The sequence below is a fragment of the Microcaecilia unicolor genome, chromosome 2 (assembly GCF_901765095.1).
Source record: "Microcaecilia unicolor chromosome 2, aMicUni1.1, whole genome shotgun sequence".
Lineage (NCBI taxonomy): Eukaryota > Metazoa > Chordata > Amphibia > Gymnophiona > Siphonopidae > Microcaecilia > Microcaecilia unicolor.
In genome coordinates, this window is record NC_044032.1 from 536,329,844 (window position 1) to 536,357,531 (window position 27,688).

At 43.3% G+C, this 27,688-nt stretch overlaps 1 protein-coding gene across 1 annotated transcript in view; it reads left to right on the forward strand.

Moving 5' to 3' along the window:
- The window catches only part of TBC1D1 (TBC1 domain family member 1), a 447,417-nt gene that overhangs the window by 372,690 nt on the left and 47,039 nt on the right, over positions 1-27,688 (forward strand). The window contains 1 exon segment of the mRNA XM_030191287.1: positions 10,759-10,918. Coding sequence (XP_030047147.1) covers positions 10,759-10,918 — 160 coding nt within the window.

The window sequence follows — 27,688 nt, forward strand, 5'->3', positions numbered from 1 at the left end:
TTGAGCCTTCCATGAGTGGGAAAGCGCGGGGTACAAATGTAACAAAAATAAAATAAGCTATGATAATGAGCTAGTTACGTTACAAATGTGCATGGAAACCGATGCACAACCATTTTCTGACCCAATGCAAGAAGCAGCCCCAACCTTTACCGTTGAAATTTTAATGGGTGGTCAGGAGCTGTCGGTATTGCCTACAATGACAGCTGGAGGGAAGAATTCCAGCCGTTCAGAATCATCCAGACCCTCACAGATCAACTCTTCTTTTTTTTTTCTTCACTTTTTCAACCCGCCAACCTTAGACAAAAGGGATGGAGGGAAGAATTTTAGTTTGTCAGAATCATCCAGACCCTTGCAGAGCAGCTGTGGGGGGGGGGGGGGGGGGGGGGGGGGTCCACTTCCTCTACCTGCCTAATACAGACAAGCACTGAAAAAAAGGCCTTTAACCCCAGCTGAGCCACAGCAAGACAGAAAACCTTCAAGTGATCCTTCAGGAATTCATCATAACAGAACTCTAAAGAGAAAAACCGCAGCCTCCCCAAGCCGTGAAGGTACTGGAAAGAAAGCAAAGTCCTAGTTACTGCTGCAAAGGGACAAGAGGACACTGGGATGGGTGAGATCTGTGTTGGCTCAGCAGAAAAAAGTTTGGCAGAAGCAGGGGGAACTCCAAAGAACAGCTAAACTTTTTGCAAGGTGGTGGCTGTCCAGATCACTTTCTCCTGATGGGGCACAGGCTAGCAGCAGCCACCACTGTTCAGACACCCGAGCGGGAAACCAAAAAAAAAAGGGTTTTTTTGTATGAAAGCCATCTGTGGCATGTGCAGAGCAGCCACACTTAATGATTGGCTGCTCTGCGCGTGCTCAGCTGGCTGACTGGCTTCCCCACCCCACCCAACATATGCAAATGAGCCCTGTTTACAAAAGCAGCGAGCAGCTCATTTGCATACATTCTCTTTGGGAATCCATCTGTATTTCCAAGTTGGTAATTTTTACTGATTTGAAAATACAGATGGATTCTTAATGGGGATCTTAGTTCATCTGGGCAAGAGTTGTTCCTTTCTCTGTTCATTTATTTCCTTTACTCTGGCAGGCTGTTTCCTTGGATTGCTTCAAAACACTATACATAACTCTTCTCTGGACTCCCTACATCTCTCAGATCTCCTTTGGCAATTAGAGCAAAATGTCTAGTGACTGACATGCTGGTGCTGATGTACAGGAGGTAAAGAAGGGAAGGGAAGCTGCTGAACACCTTGTGGAGCTGATGAGGAGATGCTGGACACTTTGGGAAGTGGGAGATAGGGAAGGAGAGAGAGAGATGCTGGACACCATGGGGAGGAGGTAAGGAAGGGAATGTGCTGGACTATGGAAAAGATGGAGAGATGCTAGGTGTGAGGGAGAAGGGCCTTGAGCCACCATGGGGTAAAGGGGGGTGCACATGGAAAGATTTTCCCAGGGCATCAGGTGCCCAACCCTCCTTCACCCTGACTGCTGGGATCTCAGCCTGCTTCTGGGAGGCAGAAAAGAAACAAAAGACAATGTTCTCTTCCATGCTTCTCAATTTATTAACTCCAAGGCCACCTCAACATCTCTCTTGGCATCTTCCAGTTGGGAAAGCCAGCTAGAAAACCACTCTCATTCTATTACATTGACAAACAGAAATGGGTCCCAACTAGGTTAAATAATCCCAAATGCTAAATACAGCAGGTTTAGTGGCCAGGTGCACGTTTAAATAGAAGCAAATCACCTATACCTGGTGGTATGTACCTCAGCTAAAGGAACTTAAATATGAAATTGTAGACCTGCTCCTAGTAGTCTATTACCAGTTATTCAGATCTGCTTCTGTATCTTAGGACTGAAGGGTAGCCAATGTAACGCCAGTTTTCTGAAAGGGCTTCAGGAGTGACCTAAGCACTCCAGTGAGCCTTATATTGATGCTAGATAAAATGGTGAAAATTATTATAAAGAGTAAAATTATTGGTTTGTATGGACAAATATGGCGTAATGAGCAACAGCTAGCAAAGATTTGGAAAGGAGAGAGCTAGTGTTAGACATGCTGGGGCCTAGAGCAGAAACTGGGAAGGGGCCCCAAAGCCCCTGGGAGGTTATTCATCCTTCAGCCACAGGCAAGTTTGTGGCTTCCATTGGCCCGTCTGTCTAGGGCAGTTGCCCAGGTTGCGCTCCTCTAACTCTGGCCCTGTGCCTAATTAATATATTAGAATTCTTAGAAGGTGTCAGTCAGTTTGTGGATAAAGCTCATTTGAGTTATGTAGTGCATTTTGATTTTCTGAAGGCATTTGATAAGATCCCTTATAAGACTCCTCAGAAAATTTAAAAAGTTGTATGATAGGAGGCGATATCTTACTGTTGATTGGTAATTGATCAAAAAGTAAGCAAAGAGTACAAGTAAATGGTCGGTTTTCCCAACTGAAAGAAGGAAATGGGGTGACCCAGGGATCTGTGCTAGGACCAGTGTATAGTTAACAATATGGGAAAAGAAACAAGTGAATTTATGAGATGACAAAAGACATTCGTAGTGTAAAAAAAAAAAAAAACAAGCAAACGATGAAGAATTTGACACTTAAATAACATATGCATAGGGACAACCCCCCCCCCCCCCCCCCCAATACTAACTATAGGAGTGCAGTGCTGGGTTTCGTATTGGGAGTCACCACCCAGGAAATCTGTCTTGGAGACATTGAGAACAAGACATTGAAATCTTCATTCAATGTGTAAGTGGCAGTGCTGAAAAAAGCAAATAGAATTTTAGCAGTTATTATGAAAGGAATGGAGAATAAAACAGGATATCATAATGCCTCTGAATAAGTCTGTGGTGCAACCATACCTGGAGTGGTTTTTTTTTTTTTTTTTAATATATTCTATTTATTGATTTTTCATTACATTTACATCATAAACATAAATGGCATTACAAAAGTCTAATTTACATAGACATATATCCAAAAAGGAAAGGAAAAAAAAAAAAAGGAAAAAACAGTATATTATATTAGACCACATATTATTGATCCAAGATATAGGTACATATAAACTCAAAAATAAAAGAAATTAACAGGAAAGGGCAAGAACTCAGGTCAGGGCAGCCGATAATTACAATTCAAGTTAACGCCAAATTACTCCCTGCTAGCAATGAATATTTTAAGTTTTTCAGGTTCGAAAAAAATATAATTAGTAGATTGTAAGGAAATACAGCATTTACATGGAAACTTGAGATTAAAGGTCCCACCTAATTGTAGGACTCTTGCTTTTAATAATAAAAAGTCTTTCCTTTTTCTTTGTGTCTCGAGAGAGAGATCAGGAAATACCTGAATTTTCGAACCCAAAAAGGGTGTGGAAATATGGCGGAAAAACAACCTAAAGATATTGTTGCGGTCCAGTTCCAGAGCAAAAACTACCAGGAGTGTCGTCCTCTCTGTGATAACCTCCATTGAATTTTCGAGGAACTGAGTTAAATTTAGCTGAGGGGAAGATATTATCCCCTTTCCTGCCCCAGAGATGTAAAGAACTCGAGTTAATGGAGGAAAAGCTTCTGAGGGAATCCCCAGAATTTCAATGAAATACTTTTTCAACATCTCTTTGGCAGGGATTAATTGGGACTTGGGGAAATTCAAAAACCGAAGGTTATTTCTCCTCTGCTGGTTCTCCATATATTCAATTTTTTTCCTTTGTGCATTATTATCCTTCATTATAGCTTGAATAAAGTTCTTATTAGAGTTTACCTCAGTTTCAATGGAGTCCACCCTAGATGTTTGCTCAGTCACCTTTCCGGATATCTCAATCTGAGCCTGTGACAGCTTCTCCAAAGAACCTGCTACCTGGAGTAGCGTGGCGTTTAACCCTTGAATTGCCTCCCAAATGGAGTCCATGGTGATAACCGCTGGTTTCACTATCTCCCGATTTCCCACAGAGGATTCGTCCCGATTCCATACAGGCTGAGAGGCCTTCGGTATCAAGCCTGCCTGCAATGATGTTCTGATCGGAGACGAAGTGGCAACGGGGTCTCCACTGCCGACCGCAGGGGTCACACTTCCGGATACCACCTTCGGCTGATTCTCCGTCGCCAACAAAATTCCTCCGGGTCTCAAGGGGGTTATCCTCAGAGGGGGGCTCAATGACACTCCCTCTGTACTAAGGTCCAAGATCTCCGTTGGACCGCTCGAAGCGCCGGCCTGAATCCTCTGAACAACCAGACCCGACTGCTCTAGCGTTGTTTGACGAGCGGCTGGGGGATTCGCCTGACCCGTGGAGCAGGGTGTCCCAAGCTTCCCCTTTCTCTTACCCATTGTAAAATAGGTAAGTTATCCACTTGAAATTTCGCTACGGGCAGCAGGAGCTGGCGTTCATGCGACCTTCACAAACGCCATCTTGGATCGGTCCATACCTGGAGTGTTATGTACTGTTTTGGTCATACCATCTCAAAAGATTTAGAAGAACTAGAAAAGGTACAGAGAAGAACCAAAATGGTAAAGGGGATGGAACAAGATCAGGCGACCCTCAGGGGAAGGAATGCTGGGTTCGACCTAACCCCTGGTAAGCCTTTCCTTGGCTGAGAGGTGCCCAGCTGTACCACTGGCTGCCTTTCAGGTGTTGTGGAGGACTTGCAGCTTATCTGGATATCCTTACAGCCTTCTCCAGGGTGACTCCCAGGTCCACTCCGATCCACGCAGGGCTTCCGCTCTAGGTGCCGCGCGCCTGATGGCACATAGTAACATAGTAGATGACGGCAGAAAAAGACCTGCATGGTCCATCCAGTCTGCCCAACAAGATAACTCATATTTGCTGCTTTTTGTGTATACCCTACTTTGATTTGTACCTGTGCTCTTCAGGGCACAGACTGTATAAGTCTGCCCAGCACTATCCTCACCTCCCAACCACCAGCTCTGCCTCCCAACCACCGGCTCTGGCACAGATCGTACAAGTCTGTCCAGCACTATCCCCACCTCCCAACCACCAGTCCCGCTTCCCACCACCGGCTCTGGCACAGACCGTATAAGTCTGCCCAGCACTATCCCCGCCTCCCCAACCACCAGGCACGGGGGCTTTTTTGTTCCTTTACATTTATTTTTCTCCCAGTTACTACTTATAACTCCAGTACACTTTCTCTTCTTGGTACTGTCCCTTCCTAATCTGTTTCTCCATCTGAAACCACTGTACATTGCAGGAACACATTGTCCACCCTCTGTATTCATCATCGCAACATCTCTTTTTTCCTCTTCCTTCTTCTCAGCTCTCAGACTTCAACATTTCCTTCCTTCCATTCATCTCTTTCCTTTCTAGCTGAGTATATCTCGCCTTTGTCGCTGTCGTCATACCTCCCCTACTCTCTTGCTCCTTCTCCTGCTCTCCGCTTGGGACATTAATCCCAATCCTGGTCCTCCACATCAGCTCTCATCCTATTTGTGCAGGTCACACCGTGATATCTGCAACCTAATTTCTGTTCCTCTCCTCCCCACTTCTTCTCTGCCTTTCTCTTGTGCTCTGTGGAATGCCCGCTCTGTCTGTAACAAACTTTCCTACATCCATGACCTCTTTATCTCTCGTACTTTCCATCTGCTTGCCCTAACTGAAACTTGGCTTTACCCTGAAGACTCTGCTTCAGTCGCGGCCCTACGCCATGGAGGTTATCTTTTTTCCCATACTCCTTACCCGGTTGGCCGCGGAGGTGCTGTCGGGCTACTACTTTCACCCTCTTATAGATTTCAACCTCTTCTTCCACCTCAGTCTCACTGTTTTTCTTCCTTCAAAGTCCACTCCATCAGTCTATTCGCTCCTCTGCCTCTCCGAGTAGCAGTCATTTATGGACCCCTTGATAAGTCCGTTTCTTCCTTTCTCACTGACTTCGATGCTTGGCTTTCCTTCTTTCTTGAACCTTCATCTCCTTCCTTCATTCTTGGGGATTTTAACATTCATGCTAATGATCCCTCTGACTCTTATGCTTCTCAGTTTCTTGCTTTAACATCCTCTTTCAGTCTTCAACTGTGCTCCACTGCCCCTACTCACCAGAATGGCCACTGTCTTGTTCTTATCCTCTTCTCAAACTGCTCACTCTCCAGTTTCTGTGCCTCAACTCTTCTTCTCTCTGACCATCATCTGATAACTTTCACACTTAAACACCCTCCTCCCCAGTCACGTCCAAACTTAACCAATACATTTAGGAATTTTCAGGCTATTGACCCTTGTACTCTGTCCTCCAGTATTTCAAATCTCTTCTCTACCACTATGTTATCCAAGTCTGTCAATGAGGCTGTCTCTTCCAATAATACTATTCTCTCCTCTGCTCTGGATACTCTCGCTCCTCCCATTCCCCGTTCTGTAAAACGTACCAAACCCCCAGCCTTGGCTGACCTCTAGAATCTGATATCTATGTTTCTGTGCCCGCTCTGCCGAACGCCTTTGCCTGAAATCCAGTACCCATGCTGACTTCATACATTTCAAATTCTTGCTGACCTTCTTCCAGTCTGCTCTTTTACTTGCCAAACAGGACTATTACATCCAGTTGACAAATTCTCTTTGCTCAAACCCTCAACGTCTCTTTGCCACCCTGAACTCTCTCCTAAAGTGCCTTCACCTCCAACTCCCCCTTCACTTTCTCCTCAGACTCTGGCTGAGTACTTTCATGATAAGGTTCACAAGATTAAACTTGAATTCTCAGCCAGGTCACCTCCACCTCTCCTTCCCTTAGTTCATTCTCTCAACCCTCCAACCCCTGCCTCCTTTTCTTCCTTTTCTGAAATCACTGAAAAGGAAACTACACATCTTTTTTCCTCCTCGAAACTAACTACCTGTTCCTCTGATCCTATTCCCACCCATCTACTTAACGCTACTGTGATCCCTTTTATCTGTCATATCCTCAGTCTCACTTTCCACTGCGACTGTTCCTGATGCCTTCAAACATGCCATAGTCGCACCACTCCATAAAAAAAACCCTTCATTGGACCCTACCTATCCTTCCAACTATTGCCCCATCTCCCTCCTCCTTTTCCTATCCAAGATACTTGCGGAGCTACTGTTAGAAATATGCAATCTGTCCCTAAAATCGAGTGTAGTACCGGAAGACTGGAGGGTAGCCAATGTTACTCCGATTTTTAAGAAGGGTTCCAGAGGAGATCCGGGAAATTATAGACCGGTGAGTCTGACGTCGGTGCCGGGCAAGATGGTGGAGGCTATTATTAAGAATAAAATTGCAGAGCATATACAAAAACATGGACTGATGAGACAAAGTCAGCACGGATTTAGTGAAGGGAAGTCTTGCCTCACCAATCTAATGCATTTTTTTGAGGGGGTAAGCAAACATGTGGACAATGGGGAGCCGGTTGATATTGTATATCTGGATTTTCAGAAGGCGTTTGACAAAGTTCCGCACGAAAGACTCCTGAAGAAATTGCAGAGTCATGGAATCGGAGGTAGGGTATTATTATGGATTAAGAACTGGTTGAAAGATAGGAAGCAGAGAGTAGGATTGCGTGGCCAGTATTCTCAGTGGAGGAGGGTAGTTAGTGGGGTCCCGCAGGGGTCTGTGCTGGGTCCGTTGCTTTTTAATGTATTTATAAATGACCTAGAGATGGGAATAACTAGTGAGGTAATTAAATTCGCCGATGACACAAAATTATTCAGGGTCGTCAAGTCGCAGGAGGAATGTGAACAATTACAGGAGGACCTTGCGAGACTGGGAGAATGGGCGTGCAAGTGGCAGATGAAGTTCAATGTTGACAAGTGCAAAGTGATGCATGTGGGTAAGAGGAACCCGAATTATAGCTACGTCTTGCAAGGTTCCGCGTTAGGAGTTTCGGATCAAGAAAGGGATCTGGGTGTCGTCGTCGATGATACGCTGAAACCTTCTGCTCAGTGTGCTGCTGCGGCTAGGAAAGCGAATAGAATGTTGGGTGTTATTAGGAAGGGTATGGAGTCCAGGTGTGCGGATGTTATAATGCCGTTGTATCGCTCCATGGTGCGACCGCACCTGGAGTATTGTGTTCAGTACTGGTCTCCGTATCTCAAAAAAGATATAGTAGAATTGGAAAAGGTACAGCGAAGGGCGACGAAAATGATAGTGGGGATGGGACGACTTTCCTATGAAGAGAGGCTGAGAAGGCTAGGGCTTTCAGCTTGGAGAAGAGACGGCTGAGGGGAGATATGATAGAAGTGTATAAAATAATGAGTGGAATGGATCGGGTGGATGTGAAGCGACTGTTCACGCTATCCAAAAATACTAGGACTAGAGGGCATGAGTTGAAGCTACAGTGTGGTAAATTTAAAACGAATCGGAGAAAATTTTTCTTCACCCAACGTGTAATTAGACTCTGGAATTCGTTGCCGGAGAACGTGGTACGGGCGGTTAGCTTGACGGAGTTTAAAAAGGGGTTAGATAGATTCCTAAAGGACAAGTTCATAGACCGCTATTAAATGGACTTGGAAAAATTCCGCATTTTTAGGTATAACTTGTCTGGAATGTTTTTACGTTTGGGGAGCGTGCCAGGTGCCCTTGACCTGGATTGGCCACTGTCGGTGACAGGATGCTGGGCTAGATGGACCTTTGGTCTTTCCCAGTATGGCACTACTTATGTACTTATGTACTAACGTGCTGCTCACCGTCGTTGCCTTGACTTTCTTTCATCTCAAGCTATTCTTGATCCACTTCAGTCTGGCTTCCGCCCCCTTCATTCAACCAAAACAGCACTTGCTAAAGTCTCCAATGACCTGTTCCTGGCCAGATCCAAAGGGCTCTATTCTGTCCTCATCCTTCTCGATCTATCTGCAGCTTTTGACACTGTTGATCACAGCCTTGATACGCTATCCTCACTTGGATTTCAGGGCTCTGTTCTTTCCTGGTTTTCTTCTTAAATCTCCCAGCATACTTTTAGTGTATACACTGGTGGACCCTCCTCTACTTCTATCCCACTGTCAGTTGGTGTACCTCAGGGATCCGTCCTGGGACCTCTTCTTTTCTCCATCTATACTTCTTCCCTTGGTACTCTGATCTCATCCCATGGTTTTCAGTATCATCTTTACGCTGGCGACTCCCAGATCTACCTCTCCACACCAGAAATCTCAGCAGGAATCCAGGCCAAAGTATCAGCCTGCCTGTCTGAGATTGCTGCCTGGATGTCTCACGCCATCTGAAAATAAACATTACCAAGACTGAGCTTCTTATCTTTCCCCCTAAACCAACCTCTCCTCTTCCCCCATTCTCTATTTCTGTGGATAACACTCTCATCCTTCCTGTCTCATCAGCTCGTAACCTTGGGGTCATCTTCGACTCCTCCCTCTCCTTCTCTTCACATATTCAGCAGACTGCTAAAACCTGTCATTTCTTTCTCTATAATATCAGCAAAATTCGCCCTTTCCTTTCTGAGCACACTACCAGAACCCTCATCCACACTCTTATCACCTCTCGCTTAGACTATTGCAACTTGCTTCTCACAGGTCTCCCACTTAGCCATCTCTCTCCTCTTCAATCTGTTCAAAATTCTGCTGCACTACTAATATTCCGCAAATGTCGCTATGCTCATATTAGCCCTCTCCTCAAGTCACTTCACTGGCTCCCTATCCGTTTCCGCATACAGTTCAAACTCCTCTTATTGACTTACAAGTACATTCACTCTGCAGCTCCTCAATACCTCTCCACTCTCATCTCTCCCTACACTCCTCCCCAGGAACTCTGTTCACTGGGTAAATCTCTCTTACCTGCACCCTTCTCCTCCACCGCTAACTCCAGACTCCGTTTCCTTTATCTTGCTGCACCATATGCCTGGAATAGACTTCCTGAACCGGTACGTCAAGCTCCATCTCTGGCTATCTTCAAATCTAAGCTAAAAGCCCACGTTTTTGATGCAGCTTTTAACTCCTAACCCTTATTCACTTGTTCAGAACCCTTATTTTATCATCCTCACTTTAATATTCCCTTAGTGGAGGAGTAGCCTAGTGGTTAGTACAGTGGACTTTGATCCTGGGGAACTGAGTTCGACTCCCACTGCAGCTCCTTGTGACTCTGGGCAAGTCACTTAACCCTCCATTGCCCTTGGTACAAAATAAGTACCTGAATATATGTAAACCACTTTGAATGTAGTTGCAAAAACCTCAGAAAGGCTGTATATCAAGTCCCATTTCCCTTTCCCTTATCTCTTATTTGTCCTGTTTGTCATAATTAGATTGTAAGCTCTGTCGAGCAGGGACTGTCTCTTCATGTTCAAGTGTACAGCGCTGCGTACATCTAGTAGTGCTATATAAATGATTAGTAGTAGTAGTAACGTATCTCTTATGAAAAGGCTGTGAACAAATTAGGGCTGTTCAATTTACAATAGAAAAATCTAAGAGGGGTTTATGATAGATATGTATAAGATAATGAGTGGGGTGGAACAGGTTAACATAGACCAATTATTCCTTCCAATAGTGGAGCTAACTGTAGCAGTTTTAATTGAAGAAAGGCTGCATGCTTGTGGAGTGAAAAATACGCCATGGAATTTGTTAGTAGAGAATATGGTCAAGGCATATAGCATTAAAAACTGGTTTAAAGTGGCCTGGCCAAGTTTCTAGAGGACCTTGAGCCACCTAGACTTGCTGAAGTCACTGCTTATCCCTGGGAAGAGCGGCAAAACATGGATCTACTCTTTAAGATCTACCAGGTACATTCTAGAGGGCCTGGACCGACCTCTGTCAGACAACGACTGCTTGGCTTTATAGACATTTGGTCTGATCTAGCATGGTACATCTTGTGTTCTTCTGCCTTAATTATTATTTTTTGTCCCTCAGGTGCAGATGTACCAACTCTCTCGATTGCTTCACGACTACCATCGAGATCTGTATAATCATTTGGAAGAATATGAAATAGGCCCCAGCCTCTATGCTGCTCCCTGGTTTCTCACCATGTTTGCCTCGCAGTTTCCCTTGGGATTTGTGGCACGAGTGTTTGGTAATTTATTTAAAGCTCTCCTTAATTGAATGAAACAAACTTGGAAGGTTCTGCTGTTTCAGAATCTGTAACCGATGTGGGCTAACGATGAAAAATCATATTCTGAAGGATTTAGCTCTTACATTTCATATTGTGGTATAAATAAACAGTCTAATAAGATTGGATTTAATGCTGCACTCGCATATTCAAAAATGAGTCATAGTATGCCTCTGCTTGCTAAATGCAAATATAATTTTAAGAGACTTAGAAATGTTCAAAAGTATTTTGACCACACAGTAGTTTGACAACTTGTTCAGTCTCTTTTGTTAACACAGTTTGATTATTGTAACGTGGTCTTTATTGGTTGTCCTAAAGCCCTTGAGAACAGGTTGCAAATGGTTCAGGATACAGCAGTCAGGATGTTTATTTAGCACATAAACAAGAGAGTATTGCTCCATTGTTTAAGTTGCATTGGCTGCCATTAGAAGCAAGAGTGCAATTTAAAATTTGCACCCTAATTTAACAATCACTGTACGGTGAGATACCTGCGTACATGTCTAACTTCTTTTCATCTTCTGAATGGTAATACCTCTCTTGAAACTAGAAACCAGTTGCTGCTTGGTTTTTCTAGTGGGTGGAAGACTAAGGGCCATGTTCACAAAGGCGCGCTAGTGTTTTTAGCAACGGTGTAGACGCCCATAGGAATATTATGGGCATCTACACGGTTAGAGCGTGCTAAAAACGCTGGTGCACCTTTGTAAACAGGGCCTTAAGGAGGGTGGCTGGACATGGGTGGCTGGAGGGGAGAGGAGGGTGGCTGGACATGGGTGACTGGAGGGGAGAGGAGGGTTGCTGGACATAGATGGAGGGCAAGAAATGAAGAAGAAAGGAGAAAAGTAAAGAAATAAATGGAAAGGAAGCCCTGGAAATGGAGTTAAGAGAACAGATAGAGAGCGGCAGAATCAGATACTAAGAACAATATGGATAGAAAAACAACATCACCAGACAACAAAGGTAGAAAAAATCATTTTATTTTCATTTTAGTGTTTGGAATATGTCCAATTTGAGAATTTACATCTGCTGTCTTATTTTGCACTGGGTATACTGAAGCTGTAACAGCTTACAGAAATGATTTATAATGAAAAAAATCATGTTGTTTTTTTCTCCTATACTAGTATAATATTTTCAATGATGTCTGTTTATATGCGCCATTGCTGGTGTAAGGGGTGTGGCTATCATAGGGGTGGAGTCATATGTGGTGACCCCGCCCATAATGAGTACCGGCACCTGTTATTCAGGTTAAATTGCCCTGTTGGCACTTTGCGATAAATAATTAGATTTTGGGTTGCTGTTTGGGCACTCGGTCTCTGAAAGGTTCGCCATCACTGTCCTAGAGTATACTCTAGTTATCTTTGCAGATATATGTGAGATACAAGACTCATAATGTAATGTTAATACAATTTAGATGATCAATTACAGTTTAGATGTGTATACAAAAGATTTAAAACTTTGCTGGATGTTTTTGTGCACATTAGTGTTTATGGATTATGCGAGAGATCACTGTTTATACCACATGGAACACCAAAGCGGAATACAAAACCATGTGAGATCAGATAGGCCTTGAACGAACTGGCCACCATAAAGGTAGGGGAGTGTCTGGGGCAGGGGTGGGCAACCACGGTCCTCGAGGGCCACAACCCAGTTGGGTTTGCAAGATTTTCACAATGAATATGCATGAGATCTATTTGGACACAGTGGAAGCAGTGCATGCAAATCAATCTCATGCATATTCGTTGTGGAAATCTTGAAAACCCAACTCTCAAGGACTGTGGTTGTCCACTCCTGGTTTAGGAGAGCATAATCAGCTTAACACAAATGTAGTGTGACCACAAAAACTCCTAAATGAGACAAACCTGCAGGGGCAAAATAGGGTAAAAGCCTATATCTTTGAGTAATGCATTCTTTTACAAAACTACACTCCACATACTTCTTTTTTTTTTCCTGAATTTTCATATATAAAGTACTGTGGTTGCCATGTTAGTCCACTTTAAAGATAATAGAAATAAAATGAAAGGAAGATAAGGTGAAGTTCTGTCTTTTAAAAGCTTAAGATAATATTCAGTTAGTCCAGTAAAAAAGAGATGTGGTGTGTTAGTCCACTTTTAAAGGTACTCAATAGAAATAGAATAAAATTAAAAAAAAAAGATATCTCATTTTCTTTTCTCTTTTATTTTATTCTATTTCTATTGAGTTCCAGTAAAAAAAAAAAAAAGTATTGCCTTATTTTCTTTGTTTTTCTTTATTACCCAGAATTTTTTTTCAATAATCTGCACAGCCACAAAAAAAAAAGCTTCTTCAGCCTCCAAAGCTAAGGCTTAAGAATATGACTAGGAAAGAGTGCCAAAGAACATACGTTAATATTTTGAGGCATCAGGCTTGTTCTTCATCCCTTTAATGATTTTTGCAGGCTACATGTCTTTTAAACATAATTATTTAACTGATGAAAACTTAGATGGCTGCCCTAGTCTTTACCCCCAGTGGTCTCCCTCCACCCCCTCTTCCTGTGCAACTATTGCTGCTGTTTCACTAAAAGCAATGGCTTTCTGTCAAGGTAAATACATCCAGCCTGGAAAACTGGCTTGGCACAGACTGTTTCAAGCTCCTTTTCCAGGCTTGATTTGTTTACTTTGACAAAGGCTATTGCCTCAGTGGAACAGCAGGAAGAATACAGAGCCCTGGGGGTAGGGACTAGTGAAAGGTAGGCAGGAGAGGGAGTCCAAAGTACACCCAACACAGCAGCGATAAACAAAAGCACAAGGAGCCTTCAAGGGTGAGAGCGTCAACTCAAAATATTTATTAATCAGACATGACATGGTCCGTATTTTGGCAAAACTGCCTGTGTCAGTGGCCTAAATAAAAATATATATATATATTTTATAAATGCATAAAACATAGATAAATATAATAATACATAAAATAATGATAAATGTTATTTTGAAACCATATGATAAAAAATGATCACATAACATATAAAAACAAAATTGTAAATATATAATATTTCAGGGGTAACAATCTGAAAAAACGAAGAATAATTACAAGGGGTGACATTGAATGTAAGTACTGAGAGCATAACCTAAAGAGAAATGAAGTGCACTTACAATGTAAATGTTAATAACTATTCGGAATAACAAGTGCTCATAAAAAAACAAAAGAACCAACGTCAAAAAAGAAATGATACTGTGACTGTGCGGAATGTTCAAAAAAGTGAATCATTGGCTTATAAGATGAATCTAACACAGTGACAATTCCAAACGTGTAAATAGGTGAAAGTATATATTTTGAACGCATCAAAAAACTTACAAGAGCTTAAAAAATTGCAAAATAAAGTGAGAGATAATTATTACTGGACATTATGATTGTTTTTGTTTTTAATGTTTTCCTTTATAGCACAATTAGTACATTGTGATTAGAGTAGATAGTTCTCAATGCTATATATGTGCTTCCCCTAACCTTCTGTTAGAGGCTATACACACGTCATATATATATATATATATATATATATATATTATATATAATATTTTTTTCATACTGTGCTCCCATTAATAGACACACAGCTTTGCTATCTGACCTAATTGTTCCATCTCTTTTGACTTTTAGATTGATGTTTATGCATGTCTCTTGATATGCTTTTATTATTTCTTCCTTTAAAATTGTTCAAATGCATATTCATTTGAATATTGTTATGGACAGTTTGGTCTTCTAGTTTGAAGTTTGCAGATTCTGATCCCATTAGAAGAAATGGTAGAGAAATGGGTGAACATATTGGAGCAGGCACTAGATATTGTTGCTCCAAGAAGAGAGGTGCAAGTGAAAAATGATTAATGTCCATGGAAAATTTTTGGAGGTTTTGCAAGTGAGGCATGAGTCAAGCAGAGCGAAAATGGCGGAAATCTAAAGATGTTGATGATTATGATGGGTACATAAGTACATAAGTAGTGCCATACTGGGAAAGACCAAAGGTCCATCTAGCCCAGCATCCTGTCACCGACAGTGGCCAATCCAGGTCAAGGGCACCTGGCACGCTCCCCAAACGTAAAAACATTCCAGACAAGTTATACCTAAAAATGCGGAATTTTTCCAAGTCCATTTAATAGCGGTCTGTGGACTTGTCCTTTAGGAATCTATCTAACCCCTTTTTAAACTCCGTCAAGCTAACCGCCCGTACCACGTTCTCCGGCAACGAATTCCAGAGTCTAATTACACGTTGGGTGAAGAACATTTTCTCCGATTCGTTTTAAATTTACCACACTGTAGCTTCAACTCATGCCCTCTAGTCCTAGTATTTTTGGATAGCGTGAACAGTCGCTTCACATCCACCCGATCCATTCCACTCATTATTTTATACACTTCTATCATATCTCCCCTCAGCCGTCTCTTCTCCAAGCTGAAAAGCCCTAGCCTTCTCAGCCTCTCTTCATAGGAAAGTCGTCCCATCCCCACTATCATTTTCGTCGCCCTTCGCTGTACCTTTTCCAATTCTACTATATCTTTTTTGAGATACGGAGACCAGTACTGAACACAATACTCCAGGTGCGGTCGCACCATGGAGCGATACAACGGCATTATAACATCCGCACACCTGGACTCCATACCCTTCCTAATAACACCCAACATTCTATTCGCTTTCCTAGCCGCAGCAGCACACTGAGCAGAAGGTTTCAGCGTATCATCGACGACGACACCCAGTTCCCTTTCTTGATCCGTAACTCCTAACGCGGAACCTTGCAAGACGTAGCTATAATTCGGGTTCCTCTTACCCACATGCATCACTTTGCACTTGTCAACATTGAACTTCATCTGCCACTTGCACGCCCATTCTCCCAGTCTCGCAAGGTCCTCCTGTAATCGTTCACATTCCTCCTGCGACTTGACGACCCTGAATAATTTTGTGTCATCGGCGAATTTAATTACCTCACTAGTTATTCCCATCTCTAGGTCATTTATAAATACATTAAAAGCAACGGACCCAGCACAGACCCCTGCGGGACCCCACTAACTACCCTCCTCCACTGAGAATACTGGCCACGCAATCCTACTCTCTGCTTCCTATCTTTCAACCAGTTCTTAATCCATAATAATACCCTACCTCCGATTCCATGACTCTGCAATTTCTTCAGGAGTCTTTCGTGCGGCACTTTGTCAAACGCCTTCTGAAAATCCAGATATACAATATCAACCGGCTCCCCATTGTCCACATGTTTGCTTACCCCCTCAAAAAAATGCATTAGATTGGTGAGGCAAGACTTCCCTTCACTAAATCCGTGCTGACTTTGTCTCATCAGTCCATGTTTTTGTATATGCTCTGCAATTTTATTCTTAATAATAGCCTCCACCATCTTGCCCGGCACCGACGTCAGACTCACCGGTCTATAATTTCCCGGATCTCCTCTGGAACCCTTCTTAAAAATCGGAGTAACATTGGCTACCCTCCAGTCTTCCGGTACTACACTCGATTTTAGGGACAGATTGCATATTTCTAACAGTAGCTCCGCAAGTTCATTTTTTAGTTCTATTAATACTCTGGGATGAATACCATCAGGTCCCGGTGATTTACTACTCTTCAGCTTGCTGAACTGACCCATTACATCCTCCAAGGTTACAGAGAATTTGTTTAGTTTCTCCGACTCCCCTCCACTTTCTGAAGGATTGTTTTTTGGCTCTAATGATTTCCTTTATCTTACTGTTTAGCCACGCCGGCTGACGTTTAGACTTTTTTCCCTTTTTTCTAATACGTGGAATATATTTGTCCTGAACCTCCAGGATGGTGTTTTTAAACAGCATCCACGCCTGATGCAAGTTTTTTACTCTGCGAGCTGCTCCTTTCAGTCTTTTTTTCACCATTTTTCTCATTTTGTCGTAATCACCTTTTCTATAGTTAAACGCTAGCGTACTTGATTTCCTAGTTTCACTTCCTTCAATGCCAATATCAAAACCGATCATATTATGATCACTGTTATCAAGCGGCCCTCGTATCGTTACCCCCTGCACTAGATCATGAGCACCACTAAGGACTAAGTCTAGTATTTTTCCTTCTCTTGGCTCCTGAACTAGCTGTTCCATGAAGCTGTCCTTGATTTCATCAAGAAATCTTATGTCCCTTGCGTGTACAGATGTTACATTAACCCAGTCTATATGCGGGTAATTGAAATCCCCCATTATTATTGTGTTGCCCAGTTTGTTTGCGTCCCTGATTTCCTTTAACATTTCCGCATCCGTCTGTTCGTCCTGGCCAGGCGGACGGTAGTACACTCCTATCACTATCCTTTTCCCCTTTGCACATGGAATTTCAATCCACAGTGATTCCAAGGAGTGTTTTGTTTCCTGCAGAATTTTCAATCTATTTGATTCAAGGCTCTCGTTAATATACAATGCTACCCCTCCACCAATCCGATTCACCCTATCACTACGATATAATTTGTACCCCGGTATGACAGTGTCCCACTGGTTATCCTCCTTCCACCAGGTCTCAGAGATGCCTATTATATCTAATTTTTCATTTAGTGCAATATATTCCAACTCCCCCATCTTATTTCTTAGGCTCCTGGCATTCGCATATAGACATTTCAAACTATGTTTGTTGTTCCTAAGTACATCATGCTTAGTACTTGACAGTATTAATTGGCAATCTTTTGTCTGATTTTTATTGTTATTTAAAGATACCCGATCTACTACAATCTCTTTTGCAACCTCACTATCAGGATACTCTATCTTCCCTGTTATGGTGATATCTTTGAAAGATACCTTATCCCGAACCATGCTCTTTTGAGCGACTGTCGGCCTTCCCCCCATTTCTAGTTTAAAAGCTGCTCTATCTCCTTCTTAAACGCCGATGCCAGCAGCCTGGTCCCACTCTGGTTAAGATGGAGCCCATCCTTTCGGAATAGGCTCCCCCTTCCCCAGAATGTTGCCCAGTTCCTAACAAATCTAAAGCCCTCCTCCCTGCACCATCGTCTCATCCACGCATTGAGACTCTGGAGCTCTGCCTGTCTCTTGGGCCCTGCGCGTGGCACAGGTAGCATTTCAGAAAATGCTACCCTGGAGGATCTGGATTTCAGCTTTCTACCTAAGAGCCTAAATTTTGCTTCCAGAACCTCTCTCCCACATTTTCCTATGTCATTAGTACCCACATGTACCAAGACAGCCGTCTCCTCCCCAGCACTATATAAAATCCTATCTAGGTGACGCGTGAGGTCCGCCACCTTCGCACCAGGCAGGCAAGTCACCAGGCGATCCTCACGTCCACCAGCCACCCAGCTATCTATATGCCTAATGATCGAATCACCAAGTACAACAGCTGTCCTAACCTTTCCCTCCCGGGCAACATTTGGAGATATATCCTCGGTGCGAAAGGATAATACATCCCCTGGTGGGCAGGTCCTGGCTACAGGAGTACTTCCTACTTCACCAGGGTGATGCTCTCCTTCTAGGAGACCTCCCTCCTCCAAGGTAGCACAGGGGCTACCTGACTGGAGGTGGGACTTCTCTACAACATCCCTGTAGGTCTCCTCTATGTACCTCTCTGTCTCCCTCAGCTCCATCAAGTCTGCTACTCTAGCCTCAAGAGAACGGACACGTTCTCTGAGAGCTAGGAGCTCTTTGCATCGGGCACACACATATGACACCTCACCAATTGGGAGATAATCATACATGTGACACTCAATGCAAAGACTGGATAGCACCCCTCTCGCTGCTGGACTGCTGACTCCATCTTAGTGTTTTTTGAGTTGCTTGAATATATGCAGTTGTGGGAAGATGTGAAGAATTGGTATTTTCAACAGAGGATTGCAAGAGTGTTAAATAGGCCTAAAGAATTATATCAAATTTTGTTGCAGAGTTATAAGATTGAGTCTGCGGTAGGGTTGGATGCTAATTTGTTTGTGAGATAAGTTGAAGGAGACTGTGGCATTACAGGTTAGACAGAAGAAATTGGACTTAATTGATTGTGGAGATGGTGAATGTAATGAGTTTAAAATGATGATTGATAGATTGAAACAATAGTACGGTCAGTTAGTCCTACGTGGTTACTTCGCAATCCTTGCTCGACTGGAGTGTTGCATGCGCTGTCTCATGAAGTTGTGCTATCCATTTAAATCTCTATGTGATGGTGTTTTTCCACAGTTTTGTAAAGAAGCCACTTTTGAAGAATGCAGGGTTGGATCCAGCTGAGTTATGTTGACCGATTTCGACCATTTCCATTTTTAGGAAACATTTTGGAGAAAATAGTTTTTAAACAGTTTGAATTTGTGGAGAAAGTTGATGGCTTAGATCCTTTTCATTATGGGTTTAGGCATGCACATAGCGTTGAGACATTGTTTTCCACAGTGGATTTTATAAAGAGAAATATAGATGGTACTACATGTTATTGTTTGGTTTCTCTTGATGTATCTGGTGCTTTTGATTCTGTCAATCTGCATTTGGTGTTTGAGAAGTTACAGGACTTAGAGATGGCTGGATGGGTACTGCAATGGTTTGCTTCATATTTAATGGGGAGATCTGTGGTTGTGCAAAGTGGTTCGCAGGTATCAGCTTCAGTGGAGGTTGATTGTGGTGTATTCCAGGGGTCAGCCCTGTCGGCACTGTTATTTAATATATATTTGGCATCCTTGGGTAAGGTGTTTCAGTCACTAGGAATCTGTTGTCATGTGCATGTTGATGACGTACAGTTTTTCTTCACGATATTGTCTGAATGTACAGTTAAATGGGTGTGTGGCAAGGGTGAAACACTGGATGGATGAAAATGGTCTTGTTTTAAATGTGGCAAAAACAGAGAATAATGATTGTGGGGAGAGAGGAATTGGTAGAATGGCCAGAGACTGTTTGAGAGATATGTGTGTTAGAGTTAAGAAAGAGATGAAATTGTTGGGGGGTAATTTTAGACCATTAACTTATGATGACGTCTCAGGTTGCTAATGTAGTTCAGATGGCTTTTAAACAATTGCATATGGTATTTAGACTAAAGCCTATACTTTATTGTATGATTTTTGATGTGTGGTTCAAATTATGATCTTAGTGCAGCTGGACTATTGCAATGCCTTGTATATTGGTATATCTGCTTTGAGCATCAGGGCATTGCAAGTACTCCAGAATGCTGCTATATGAACAAAAGTAGGTATATCAAGCTTTTCCCATGTTACACCTGCTCTCAAGCGATTGCACTGGCTTCCTGTTGTACGAAGGATTCATTGTTGACAATTATATATCAGGCACTATTTGTCACTGCCCCACTTTATTTGGAGCAAGCATTGAGGAGGAGGTTCTATATATATGGTGCCTAAAAAATTGGTGCTGAAATTAATGCAAAGCATGTTTAGGCGCTGATTATAGCTTAGTTGATATATGAGCGCCAATATCTGCGCATATCCATTTACACATGAAAACCTGGTGTAAATCTCAGCATGTAGATTTAGGCACATTGGGCCATATTCAATAACTAGGCGCCTAAATTTTGGAACGCCCATGAAGTGCCCATTTCCCTACCTAGAATCATGCCCCTTTTTGTTTCTGCATATTAGAAGTTCAGTGCACATCCTTACAAAATATGCTTAGCGAGTTCTGCGTCTAAATTCTAATCAGTGCCAATTAGTGCTCATTATTGCTTGTTAAGTTCTGTTATCAGCACTCATTAGCTTGTTAATCCAATTAAGTTAGTGTGAGATAGAATCCGCACCAATTTTGGCACCTAAATCTAAGCGCATTGTATCGAATCCGGGGGTGCATGTGTACCATCCAAGACGTGTACTGAGGCCAGAGTCTGCTATGCATCTCTTCACTGATACAGTGATGCAACTGCGTTATGCTGAAATACAAGCTGGAATTTCCTTATAGAATGAGTTACCTGGCCTGCTTCGTCACTGCACTAATTTTAAGCAGTTCAGAAAACTTTTGAAAACTCAATTGATTGTGATTGTGTTTTTGTAATTGTACATGGACTCATGCTAGATAATGTCATTTTGTTTTAATTGGGTTTTTTTGTTGTGGTTTTATTGATTGAGTGTTTGTATGGAAAACACCTAGTTATAGGTGGTATATACACTTTTAAAATATATATTTAATATGTCTTTAAACGAGTATGTCTTTTTTCTGTACTAGATTTCAAATAATAGTTTTGTAACTGGAAGGTTCAAACATAGAGATTTAGAATTGTAAAAGTGGAATCTACATGAACAAGTTTTTTTTATCTCCCTTAATTTTGTTGGTGCCACACGCATGCACTTTTAAATTTTACTAGCGTGTCAGCATCTTTACGTTTTTGAAATGTTACTCGGCCGGTTTCCCAGCAGGTTTCTGTTATGTAGGGCACTGCTTATAAAGCTTTTTGACGGTAAGCGTCACGGTAAGCATCTTATCCTCTACTCATATATTTGGTTCACTAACCCCCTGTCAGTGCGTTAATGCCGACACAGCCCATTCACTTTGAATGGGCTGTGTCGACATTGCCTCATGGCTTTGTAAACAGGGGGGTAAATGTTTTAAACATCGTGTTCATTCTATTTTTATAAATTGTGTTTTTCTCTCCCCTCCAGCACCCACGTTTTTCTAGCATCTTTTCATTTTTGGCTTTTCTTTTATCTTTACTTCAGTGTTCTCCGATATATATTTTTTTAAAGTATGACGCTGTTGTTATTAACCAGCAGAACACTATATGGTTGCCTATATTGTTTGTATACACTCTTAATTTCCATACTGATAGGTTTGAGTAGCATGCAGCTTCCATTTATTTATCTGTTTATTTTATGTTCTATTTACTTTGTTCATTTTGTCTGTGTATGATTTTAATGAATATTGCATATTTACAATTTTGTGTTTGATATGTGATCATTTTTTATCATATGGTTCAAAAAAAGTTATTTTTATCATTCATTATTTTATGTATTTATCTGTGTGTGTTTATACAATATATATTTTTTTATCTAGACCTCTGACACAGGTGGTTTTGCTGAAACACGGACTGTGTTGGGTCTGAGTTGACACTCTCACCCTTGAAAGGCTCATTTTGCTTTTGGTTTACACTCCTAGGTAGGGACTAGTGGAGCAGGTTCTTTTTTAATTTTATACAGTTTTATACACTGGATTTGTGGTGATAATAGTATCCACTTTTTTGTGAGTTATTCTAGATATCCTTGTTTTAGCTCTCCATTCTTTTTTTTTTATTGGAAAAGTGCAAAATTTGTGCCCATCCCTTTTCCCCACACCCTTCAGATCATTCACCAGCTTTGAAAATGGAAAAATCTAATGCTCCTTTGCTCACCAGCATAAGCAGCAGAATTGAGTGGGCCACTAGGAAGGGAAAGCGGATGAGACTTGATATACTACTACTAATAATAACATTTATATAGCGCTACCAGCCGCACGCAGCGCTGAACACTTGACATAGAGAGAGTCCCTTATACTTATTTTGTACTTAGGGCAATGGAGGGTTGAGTGATTTGCCCAGAGCCACAAGGAGCTGCAGTGGGAATCAAACCCAGCTCCCCAGGTTCTCAGGCCACTGCACTAGCCACTAGGCTACTCCTTCACTCCATGGCCCAACCAATACTTTGTCCAACAAACCATCAGCACCTAGAGAGCTTTGGCACAGGGCTGGAGAATGGTGTGCTTGGCCCTTCCAACAAGAAAAGGTGTTCACTGCCCTTGCCCACCAAGAACTGTTTCCATATAAATTTGGAAACTGGGAAAGGAGACTGTCCGGTGGTGGGCTTTCTGCAAACTACTGCTTGGGTGTCTACAGTTTGAACTTATGTCACTGCTTCTGCACGATAAAATGCAGTAAAATAACATAATTTTGAAAGATGTCTGAATTTGATTTCTTCCTTTCGCACACTTTTAGGGCAGTCTTCCTTGATTGGTGTACCATGGGAAGGTCCTTCCTGTGCCACAGTGCTGGCAGTCCCAGCATAATCCTTTTTCCTTCACCTGTACCTGAAAGCTCCCGCTTGCTGCTCCAGCCCCTCTTTCCTGCCCCTTGCTGTAAGTAGGCAGCAAGGGGCAGGAAAGAGGGGCTGGAGCAGCAAGCGGCAAAACTGGTAAACAGAAGTCATGAGGGGCAGGACCAAGAAGCCTACACATTAATAAGAATGGCTGAGAAGATCCTGTGTTGCCTATTCAGCTTCCCTTGGAGTATAGGTAGTGCCCAGGCAAGGGTATTAAGTATCCTAGGCAAACCTTCAGTTGATTTACAGATCCATCTCTCTGCACCCCCACCCCATCCTGATTTTTATAATCAAAGACAACAGTCCTCATCCCAACACCAGCCCTCCATGAGTAATCCTGTAAAAATGCATAATTGGATATTATAATTTGAAATATTAAACCACTAGTAAAAAAGGCCCGTTTCTGACACAAATGAAACGGGCGCTAGCAAGGTTTTCCTCGGAGTGTGTATGTTTGGGAGAGTGTATGTGAGAGTGACTGTTTGAGAGTCAGAGTGAAAGTGTGAGTGTGTGAGAGAGAGAGTGAGTCTCTCCCTGAGCCCTGCCCTCCCAATCCATGTTTCTCTGTCACCTGCCCCCTCCATTCATCCCTATCCTGCATTTCCCCTCTCTGCCTGAGGCCTGCCCTGCAATCCATATCCATCCATGCCCATCTGTCCCCTCCATTCATCCCTATCCAGCAATTCCCCTCTCCCTGAGTCCTGCCCTTCCAATCCATGCCCATCCATGCTCCTCTGTCACCTGGCCCCTCCATTCATCACTATCCAGCAATTGCCCTCTCTCCCTTAGGCCTGCCCTGCAATCCATATCCATCCATGCCCATCTATCCCCTCTATTCATCCCTATCCAGCAATTTCCCTCTCTCCCTGAGTCCTGCCCTCCCAATCCATGCCCATCCATGCTCCTCTGTCCCCTGCCCCCTCCATTCATCCATTTCCAGCAATTCCCCTCTCTCCATGGGCACTGCCCCCTCCATTCATCCCTATCCAGCATTTCCCCTCTCTGCCTGAGGCCTGCCCTGCAATCCATATCCATCCATGCCCATCTGTCCCCTCCATTCATCCCTATCCAGCAAGTCCCCTCTCCCTGAGTCCTGCCCTTCCAATCCATGCCCATCCATGCTCCTCTGTCACCTGGTCCCTCCATTCATCCCTATCCAGCAATTGCCCTCTCTGCCTGAGGCCTGCCCTGCAATCCATATCCATCCATGCCCATCTGTCCCCTCTATTCATCCCTATCCAGCAATTTCCCTCTCTCCCTGAGTCCTGCCCTCCCAATCCATGCCCATCCATGCTCCTCTGTCCCTTGCCCCCTCCATTCATCCCTTTTCAGCAATTTCCCTCTTTCCCTGAGCCCTGCCCTCCCAATCCATGCTCCTCTGTCCCCTGCTGCCTCCATTCATCCTTTTCCAGCAAGTCCCCTTTCTCCCTTCCATGGCCCCCCCCCTCGCATCCATGCTCCTCTCTCTCCCATGTCCCAGCCTGGCCCGCCCTCTTCTCCCCCCCCCTTCGCATCCATGCCCCCCCCTTCACATCCATGCCCCCCCCTTCACATCCATGCCCCCCCCTTCGCATCCATGCCCCCCCCTTCGCATCCATGCATCCCTTTTTTGTTTTTTTAATTCTTTTTAACTTTACCTCCGTGGCGTTTCCGGCAGCGAAGCGTCAGGGAAGGAGGCGGCGCTCCCGACGTCTAGCTTTCCCTTCGCTGTGTTCCGCCTTTTTTTTGAAGGCGGAACACAGCGAAGGGAAGGCTAGACGTGGAGCGCCGCCTCCTTCCCTGACGCTTCGCTTCCGGATTTGTTTGTTTAGACGCGAGGGCGGGGCAGAGACGGCTGGGTGGCTTCACACCACGAACGCCACGAACCCTACAGCCAGGGACTCAGGGAGTGACGTCAGATGGCTTCAGAACGTTGTCCTCATTAGAATGTTCACGGTGCGTTTTATTATATTAGATATTTAAAATGACAATTTCCTAAATAATTTGCCTGGGTGAATGATTTATTTGAAAATTATCCTCCATGCTATAGGTGACGATATGGAACCTGTTGCTTTGTTTTGACTACATTTGGCAGCCCTGAGTAAAAGGGCTTTTCTCTGCTATGATCTGCTTGTATCGAGGGCATACTGCCCCAAGCCTTGGATGTCTGTACTGCAAGGCAGTGGCGTAGCCACAGGTGGGCCTGGGTGGGCCAGGGCCCACCTACTTAGGGCTCAGGCCCATCCAACAGTAGCACATGTTTAGCGGTAGCTGGTGGAGATCCCAAGCTCTGCCAGCTGAAGACTTTCCCCTGATAGTAAACTTCTGCTCTCCACAATACTGACACCTGCGCATGCTCAGTTTTCAGCGCATGCCTGCTGCAGACTGCCAAGGTGGAAAGAAGCATTTTCCTGCCAGCTGAGATATTGTTTTGGTGGTGTGGGGGGGGGGGAAGAACATTTGGTGCCCACCCACTTCTTACCTAGGCCCACCCAAAATCTGTTGTCTGGCTATGCCCCTGCTGCAAGGGCTTGAGCCTTAGCTGATAGCAGAGAGGTGGAAGGAGTCACCCAAAGCTTAAGTCAGGTTAGAATGGTTTCAAGGGATGGAAAGTGGATAGTGCTGAATGAGATGATGGAAGAGGGTGTGAGTGTTAGTGGCGAGGGGAGGTAAATGTTTGGGAATGATAGTGTAAAAGGTGACAAATGTTGGGAGAGGTAAAGAGAGGTATGAATGCTTGGGTAAGAGGGTTACAAGCCACTGATATTGTATTATGCGCCATTGTTCCTGCTGGCTGCAGGTGGGGAACATGGAATAAAACATATTTGGAATCATGAGGGGTGGGAAAGACCAAACCCTGGGATAGGAGAAGGAGGGAGGGGGGAGAGATGATCATCTATGAAAGAGAAACCAGGAAGGAGTGCAAGAGAGAAGGAGAGAAAAGGCTGGGGACTAAGGGAGAGATGAACTGGAGTAGGGAGAGGAAGTAAAGGGAGAAAGGACCATGGATAATGTGCAGGGTGCCGGGGAAGGAAAGAGGGCCAGTGATAGGAAGAACCTGGGTGTTGGGAGGAGGGAGGTGAGGTGACTGAGGAATAAGTAGGCAGAGGTAGGGTTTTGGAGTTTGAGGGAGAGATCTAGGGCTGAGGTGGCAAGGAGAACAAGAGAGAACACTGTATAGAAGAGAAGGATAGAGAGGACTGGGTTATAGGTTGATAGTAAGACGGAACCTCTGATGGGAAAGAACTGGAGGAGATGCCTGGAGGGGTGAAGGGAGTGAGAGTAAAGAGTCTTGAAAGTGGATAGAAAAGGAAGAGGAATAGAGAAAGATGAGGTAGAAAGGGAAAGAACAGGTGAGACAAGGACAAACAAAAGGAAGAATAGAAGCAAGAGAACAGAAAACTTAAAAAAAGAGAAAGTATTAAAGTATGCACTATTGAAAGAGGGGAAAGTGGAGAGAAGGAAAAAGGAAATAGAGGATAAGGGGTAAAGGTCATGTATTTGATGTACCACAGTTTATATATATGCAGATATTTTCTGTCCCTAGTGGGCTCCCAATTTTTTACATTTTTTTTTGTACCTGGAGCAATGGAGGGTTAAGTGTCTTGCCTAGGGGCACAAGAAACCACGAAAGGGAGAATGAAAAAGAGACCCAATGAGCTGGAAAAGCAAGTGAAATGCATCAGAGGTTGTAAAAAAAAAAAATTAATAACATCAGTGTAAAATATCCTGGGACTCAGTTCAAAATATCTAACATGGACATACCCCACCACATAGTGTTTAAATGTTGGGAATAGCTGTTTTTTCTTGGCTAACTTGATTTTCTTCTCATAATTCTCTTGTATGCATGACATAACCTGCTGCCACTAAGGCTTTTGTATTGGTTCCAAAATTATTTTGTGCTTCCAGATATATTTTGAGAGTATATTACTTCATTTTTCCATTGGAACAGTTCTCCCTGATGCATCCACCAGAAATCTGGTAAACTAACCCACCCCTCATCCTTCCTACTTGCAGAAGAGCAGCATTTCTTGTGTGTGTGTGCTCGTGCTCGCTGCCTCAAGACGGGTTTCAAACAGAATGCATGGAACCCTGTAGTGTCTCAGACACCAAACTGAATCTAACAGGACAGAGTAGGGATGAGAATCGTGCATGTGGTTTGAGTAAACTTGAAAGTGCCACTAAATAAAAGGTTGAGAAGCCTTTAAGGCACTTCCTCACAAATAATACATGAGAAGATCATGTGCAATATTGTGTGTGGGGGGGAGGGGGATTGGGTGGGACTCGGGAGGCAGACAAGTCAGACACACAAAAAATGCATTCAATAGCTACTAAAGAAAGTCTGGAAAAGATTTTCAGAGTTTCTGTGAGCTGACTGGAAGTGAGGGCACATGATGCTTAGTTTTTCTCATCTTTTTATTCCTTTATAAAATTATTTCTGCTTCTTTTTCTCCTGTCTGGCCTTAGTTGATTTAAGTTGATCTTTAACGACATAGTAAATGACAGCAGATAAAGACTAATATGGCTCATCCAGTCTGATCAGTAGGATTGTTAGGGTTGTAAGTGCTGCTTTGTGCAAATTAGATGACTTTTAACTGTAAAACAGCCTTTAGGGATCAATTTAGATGTAGGTGTTTTCCCCTCAGCTGCCATTTCCCTGTTCTTATCTAATTTAATTCCTGTGCTGCTTGTAGTTTATACTTATTTTATAATTTGCTCTTCTTGAAAGGTGGTAATCTGTACATCTTACTGATTTGTCTACAGTAAGTGGATAGCGTGCTGCCTTCACTCGGTCCTATCAGATGCCATGCCTGCACAAGGA